Source organism: Glandiceps talaboti, chromosome 10 (genome assembly GCF_964340395.1).
Source record: "Glandiceps talaboti chromosome 10, keGlaTala1.1, whole genome shotgun sequence".
Lineage (NCBI taxonomy): Eukaryota > Metazoa > Hemichordata > Enteropneusta > Spengelidae > Glandiceps > Glandiceps talaboti.
In genome coordinates, this window is record NC_135558.1 from 5313253 (window position 1) to 5321122 (window position 7870).

Sequence of the window (7870 nt, forward strand, 5' to 3'; positions counted from 1 at the left end):
TGTAGAAACCATGGACATTTGACACTGATAATATTTACTCTGGTAATCTTGGCATCAGTTTACCTAGGACTAAAGCTGTTGTTGTAACGTATGTTGATACAATATTAATGAGATATTGAGTGGATGTTGGTGTTATTGTCGTCTCAGTAGGGAGGTCTCTCTGATCTGAAAGATAGTTTTTTGGGGGCCACCTGAGGTGGCCACCGTACATTTACCTTCAGAAACTACACTTGTAGGATCTTGGGTAGATTTTACCGGTTAAATGCTAGTGAAATTACATCTAGATTATTAATCTAGTGGGTTATGACATTTAACAAATCTTATTTATTTGTCTTGAGAAGTGATACAGATACCTGGTAACCCATCTAATCTGTAAGTTTTAATGAATTGGTGAAACCATTCTAATCTGTAGGTTTTAATGAATTGGTGGAAAAGAGTAAGGGTGCAGCAGAAGAAGCTCTTCTAAATATACCAGAAATAGAGAGAATAATTAAAGAAGCTAATGACACTGCCAATGAAGCTAATGATGCAATCAAAGGTGCTGAATCTGATGCTCTCGATGCCAGAGATATTGCCAAGGATGCTGAAACTATTGCTGGAGAAGCATCTGATGTATGTTTCTCTCATTTATTAAATTATACAAACAAATATACCTTCTTATCACAATTAATACTCCCTTGTTTTGTATGTATGTATGTATGTAATGTATGTATATATGTATGTATGTATGTATGTATGTATGTATGTATGTATGTATATATGTATGTATGTATGTATGTATGTATGTGTGTGTGTGTGTGTGTGTGTGTATGTATGTGTGTGTATGTATGTATGTATGTATGTATGTGTGTATGGATGTATGTATGTATGTATGTATGTATGTATGTATGTATGTATGTATGTATGTGTGTGTATGGATGTATGTATGTATGTATGTATGTATGTATGTATGTATGTATGTGTGTGTGTGTATGTGTGTGTGTGTGTATGTATGTATGTATGTATGTATGTGTGTGTATGTATGTATGTATGTATGTATGTGTGTGTATGTATGTTTGTATGTATGTATGTATGTATGTATGTATGTATGTATGTATGTATGTATGTATGTATGTGTGTGTGTGTGTGTATGGATGTATGTATGTATGTATGTATGTATGTATGTATGTATGTATGTATGTATGTATGTATGTATGTATGTATGTATGTGTGTGTGTGTATGGATGTATGTATGTATGTATGTATGTATGTATGTATGTATGTATGTATGTATGTATGTATGTATGTATGGATGTATGTATGTATGTATGTATGTATGTATGTATGTATGTATGTATGTATGTATGTATGTGTGTGTGTGTGTGTGTGTGTGTATGTATGTATGTTTGTATGTATGTATGTATGTATGTATGTATGTATGTATGTATGTATGTATGTGTGTGTGTGTGTGTATGGATGTATGTATGTATGTATGTATGTATGTATGTATGTATGTATGTATGTATGTATGTATGTATGTATATTTTTATTAATTATATACTATTATTGTATTAAGATATCTATTTTGTTTTCTCATGCAGGGTGCTGGTCAGGTGAAAGATGATGCAGAAGAGACTTTGAATGATGCTCAAGGTCTAAGTGATGAAGCTAAACAGTTAATGTCGGATGTTGGTGATACAAAGGATGAATTAAATGATTTGAATAACCAGGCTGATAATGATGCACAGTTAGCACAGGAGGTGAGTTGTACAACAATGTGGTGTTGTGGGGTGGGGTGGGGTGTGTGATGTGGTGTGGATGCAGGGTGGTGGGATGTGATGTAGTGTAGTGTGGTGTGATGTAGTGTGGATGGGTGTGGTGTGTGATGTAGTGTGTTGTGTGATGTGATGTGGTGTGTGATATGATGTGGATGCAGGGTGGTGGGATGTGGTGTAGTATGGTGTAATGTAGTGTGGATGGGTGTGATGTGTGATGTTGTGTGATGTGATGTGATGTGATGTGATGTGATGTAGTGTGGTGTGGTGTGTGATATGATGTGGATGCAGGGAGGTCTGATGTGATATGGTGTGTGGTGGGGTGTTGTGTGATGTGATATGGTGTGTGATATGATGTGGATGCAGGGAGGTCTAATGTGATATGGTGTGTGGTGGGATGTTGTGTGATGTGATATGGTGTGTGGTGTGTGTGTTCAGGATGATGTGCGATGTGGTGAGATGTATGGTTGGTGTGAGATGTGATATGGTTTGTGTGGAATGTGATATGGTTGGTATGGGATGTGATATGGTTGGTATGGGATGTGATATGGTTGGTGTGAGATGTGATGTGGTTGGTGTGAGATGTGATATGGTTTGTATGGGATGTGATTTGGTTGGTGTGGGATGTGATACGGTTGGCACGGGGTGTGATATGATGTAGGCAGTTAAAATTTGATTAGATTATGATTTGATTTCATGATGTGTTTTAGTGATATATTGTGTTGTAACCTATAAACTGTGCATGATCTTACTTGGATTACAATACTATTTATTTAGAGCTCTATCTATTTCACTTACCTGGGTATATACTTTTTACAGAAAAAGTCACATGTTGGCATCTTTGCAACACTCGTACATATTATTGTGTATTCTCAACTTACAGGCATTAATGAAAGCTAATGAAGCTAAACGAAATGCACAAGAGGCCTCAGATGCCGTACAGAAAGCTTTGGATGATGTCAATAAGTTACTTGACGATTTGGGTAAGTTTGGATATCACCATAGTTTTAATGATAATCATTTTTATTTCTTAAAGAATGTTTTCCATGGCAAAACACACATTTACAGCACTGCACAAAAAGATCCAAAACATGATTTAATAAAAAGGCTAAAAACTAACATTTCTGGCAGAATGGAGTACAGGTGGCAGTCTTTTCCATATTCATGGAGCACATATCAGAAAATGATCTGTCACCATAGAAAGCAGTGTTGCTAATAGGCTGTCATAAACGTTAAACTACTAGTGCTATTGAAAACAAACTAGGCAAACTAAGATGGACACAAAATAAAATTATAGTTCAACATGTTGATATTAAACTATATGGACATTGATATTATTTCACTGTCAAGTGGCATCTCTGATTGTAAGTGATACTGGGTGTACATGTAGAATAGCGATTATATGGTATTTAGGTAAAATATTTCTCAGGTTCAACTTCACCATGTGCTTTGTTTTCATCTCCAGCTAATTTAGATCCAATTGACTTGGATAGACTAGTCCAGTTAGAACAGGATCTGATAGATACCAATGACACCTTACAAGACGCTGGTATCCCACAGAAGGTGGATGACCTCAGACAAGCCAAAATGCAGCAGGAAGAGTGGATAGCTGAGTACACTACTGCTCTAGAAGATCTCCGTCCTGCAGTCGACAACATCAGAGAGATCCGGGACTCACTTCCAAATGAATGCTATAGGCAAGAGAAGATAGAGAATCCACCATAAATCTGTTACTACAGTTGTATTTAATTTTCTATTAGTCTTGTAGAGTTTCAGTCCTCAAAAGTTTGTAAGTGGACAAGTACAGTACACCTGGACAATTTTCACTGAAGATATATTTTCACTTACTTCACTGGAAAACAAAAATGCAAATATAAGTAGTGTCTAAAATGCCATCCTGTACATGAACACCAGTCTGGTAATTAGTCAAAATTAGTCTTTGAGAACTAGCTGAAAGTTGCAAAATCACAAAATCGCAAAATTTTCAAGTAGTGAAAATATTTAGGTGTAGAATGTAGGAGTTTGTATGTCGCAGGTAAATTAGATACAGTTCAATAGTTCCTTCCATACAAAGTTTGTTTCTCCCCAATTGTATCATCAAAGTAGAATAATCTGCCACAAAACACAATCAGATTAAACCAAAATGTATGAAAAATAGGGGTGGTAGCATCTAAAATGATTTTAATAACTCTATACATCATAATGATCTCACTTTTATACTTTTTTGAAAAGTTATTCATGCAATCGCCTGTTGTGTTACATAGCAGATACTTATTACAATTTGTAACACCCAAGTCAAGTGATTCCACTGTGTGCCACCCTCATCATATTAGGTGTAAAGTAACTACTGGGTATATGCCACCACTTCATGGGGGTGGGGATGGGGGTTGGGGGCGATACAGACTTTAAAGAGAAGACAAGACAAGCAGCAATTTGACCAAAACTTTGACTTTTAGGACTGAAATTCTACAATAAAACTACAAGTTTGTGAACACACTATCTCAGGGTATCTGAGTTTAAAACATTGCAAGGTAATGGCTAAAGAGAACTCATTTCATCAGTATTTAAAAGTAGTGGATATTCAGCCATTTTTTAAAAAACAGCTTTTTGTGTAGATCTTGTCATAGCATACCTGTAGTAACAATGAGAGTCCCTAACTTGATATCAATCTGTCAAAAGGAGAGTCCCTAACTTGATAGCAACCCATCTCTGTTAAAAGCGAGTTCTTTAGTGTAGAATCAAGATGCCATGCTCAGATGCAATTTTATAACAAACGCCAGAAGGTTTTCTGAAATAATCTTATTATCAAAATTGTATTTTGAAGGGGTAGGGAGAACAATTTGGAAGCAGTCATGCAGTTTCTGTAATAGTTGACATATAAACTGTGTACAAAAATAGCTTGTATTTGAGACGTAAGTGGGCTCTTTGTAGGGAATAGTCTGTTCACACTGAAATTAAATCATTCATTACATTGGTGACATCATGTTTTGACCAATACAGCTCTCTGACTATAGTAAGATTCTCTCCAGTGCCACTGATTTTATGCTGTGTAATGAAAACTTTTTATATGTTTCCATATCTGGGTTAATATCTTGTACACTGATTCCAGTAAACTATTGGGCTTCAGTTGCAGACTGTGTCACTCCACAGTCCTTCTATCACGTGATAGAGGGACTGTGTCACTCTAAGATGTCAGAGAGAGTATGTGAGATGTATGGTTTGATAAATTGTGAGGTAGTTTTGGTACACATAGGGATACTTCATGTATACTGCATATGTATATTATGTCATAATCATTAGGGGAAAAAAACTATTTGTCATCTGTTTGAATGGTTCCACTTCCAATCATGCATAGTAAAGCAGTTTTTATGTAATTTGAGAGAAATTCAGCAGTAAGTTCATGTGATGTGCAAGTGAACATTGTTCCTGTAAATTGTTCTGTCACATACTATGAACTATCCATCCAATTGCAACTGTCCAATCACAGACACCAGTGAGGTCATATGATGTGCAAGCAACCAATCACTAGACGTACTGCAGTTTATGCAAATTTTTCAGATGTGATGATCATAATATTCACTTACATTTTAGAAGTGTGGCCATGTGATGTGCAAGCAACCAATCACAGCACTTCTGTCATTTGATCATGAAATTGTTCATAGCCATTTTAATACAAAGCATCCTATTGGAAATGTCTATCAGGGCATTTACATATCAGTAACAGCAAACTATTTACCTGGCATATTTTTAGATGAGCCATTTTGAATATGATATTTCATAAGAGGATTTTTTGAGTATGCGAATTTTGAAGTTTCATGGTGCTTTAACATTTCAGAATCCTACTTTTGTCATTTATTGTACTTACATTTTATTGTTAATGTTTTTGTTTTTTTGTAGAATAGTGATTTTTTTATACATACATGCACTTTAGGCATTGTATTTATATTAGGAAACCCTGATACCCAAAAGTATTTATAGTAAAAAAAAAATATCAAGTGTTTTTGTAAGACATTGTATATTTTCTGTGTCCATTTTATGAAATCATGTGTTACAACAACAAATACAAGTTTAATCAAAGAAATTTGACATTTTTATCCTACGAGTTGAAAACCAGTGGTGTGATCGCAATTAAGAAAGAGTTTTCAGGACTTTTTTTCCCCGACAGAGTCTAGACTATACTAGTGTATTCTGGTCTGTTCCTACAGAAGATAGTGACACATTTTGTTCGTACCAAAATCACCTAGTTTATTGTTATACATTGTTTCATGAATCAGTTTCTGTAATGTTATTACTCTAGTAATTAAGCCTTCAGTTTACTAAGATTGACACAAACTAAAACTGTTGTCGCAACATGTTGATACAACAGTGATCAGTTATTGAATGGACGTTGGTTTAATTATAGTCTCAGTAGGGAGATATCACAGAGTTTTATTGACAGAGTTAGTGTTTAGGGACTTCCAATGTTTACACTGTCTTAATGACAGGGTGATCAACAGAGGAACTGCTATCACCCACTTGTATACTAATCTACCACATTGAAGAACAATAGATTAAATTCGTGCCTATCTTAATAAACCGAAGGTTTGATTACCAGAGTCACTCACACCTTTTGAGAGACTAGTTGGAAAAATCAGCCACATATGCTGTAATCTGTGACATTGCATATGATAGAGCTCCAACAGCAGCTTACCACTGGTTAGGAGAATTCTGTCACAAGTTTTCTGTTGTACCTTTCTCTGAATATACACAGTATCTGGTGAGTGTTGCTTTTATAAAAAAAAAATTCTATAAAGTTTAAAAACATGTAAAGTGTCCATCTACAGGTAATGACGAATTGGCAAATTGAAAAATGAGTTATGTAAAGGCATTGCAGACCAAATATTCATGACATGTTCAAAGGCAAAATACTGACAACATACCAAAACTTCTGAGGAATTACCTTTGACCTGTAATACAAACGATTATTCCACCAGGGGGTTTATTGATTGTTGTCAAGTGTTTGACGTGCAACAATGACCAGTTTTGTCACCAGAGGGCGCTGTTCATTGAATGGGTTGTGTCACCAGAGGGTGCTATTCATGGAAAGGCATAATTGTGTTATCAAACACCCATTGCTGTCATGTTTAGTGACTATTTCATCACAGTAACATGTTTGTTTTTTTTGTTTATAAAATATTACTAAAGCCTTCCTACATACTTTGTGAACCTTTTTCTCACAAAGGAGATATTTATGATAGGCCATTTAACACTGAGTGTAGTTTTATATGTACCAGCATTTAACTATATATGATTTTTACCATTATTAAAAAAGAAAAAAAATGAATAAACCAAAAGAAGTTTCTATAATTTGTATTGTATGAAAGTTGAGTATGGTGTATACAGTGTGCATGTAATACTAACATGTAAAGTTATCATTATCCTATCCTTTATTTACATCTTTTACTCCTCATCAAACTCTCAAAGTATTGTGTCTGACGAGTGTCTTATTTCAATAGAGTAGAAGTAATTTTTTTTTAAATCGAACTTCGAAGTATAAATATAAAATTCCAACCTACCTACCCTATTTTCTGAAGTCATCTTATTGGAAACAACCATGTTTTTTTATTTTACCTAAAAATCATTTCAAATAATGGAATATTTGTTGCTTGAACTATATAATATCATTAATTGCTCAGAAGTGAATGTTACTCCAGCCTAAGACAGACAAGGGTAAATATGAGGTCAACTGTAGATGGCAGTATTCATCATAAAATTCCATTTCTTCACAAAGGTCAGAAAACGCAACATTGCAACTGTTTGCAGTCTCAAAACGACTTATTACGTAAGAGTTGAAAAATGTCAACTTTATTTTGTTGGCAGTAATAAAATGGCCGGGGCAAATCATACTAATTTAGAAGGTTTATGATAGAAAACATGACCTTTTGAGTGGATTCTAGATAATTTAGGATAAATATATGAAAAATTCATAGAAATATAAATGAAAAATCCCATACTATCTTCATATTTTCTTTCAAATCTGAATGCGTTCTCAATAGTTTTCATAGTCTGATTAATGTAGAAAACATAAGGCCAAATAAAAAAATAGTGGTTTCCGATATTACACCCGACTGACCCTT

General features: G+C 34.7%; 1 protein-coding gene across 1 annotated transcript in view; it reads left to right on the top strand.

The window, feature by feature from the left end:
- Positions 1–7038, top strand: part of LOC144440554 (laminin subunit gamma-1-like) — a 52354-nt gene extending 45316 nt beyond the window's left edge. Inside the window, exons 24-27 of the mRNA XM_078129939.1 lie at positions 413–612; positions 1581–1739; positions 2638–2737; positions 3220–7038. Coding sequence (XP_077986065.1) covers positions 413–612; positions 1581–1739; positions 2638–2737; positions 3220–3479 — 719 coding nt within the window. The 3' untranslated portion in view covers positions 3480–7038. The remainder of the gene's footprint in view (positions 1–412; positions 613–1580; positions 1740–2637; positions 2738–3219) is intronic.
- Positions 7039–7870: the final 832 nt, after the last annotated feature.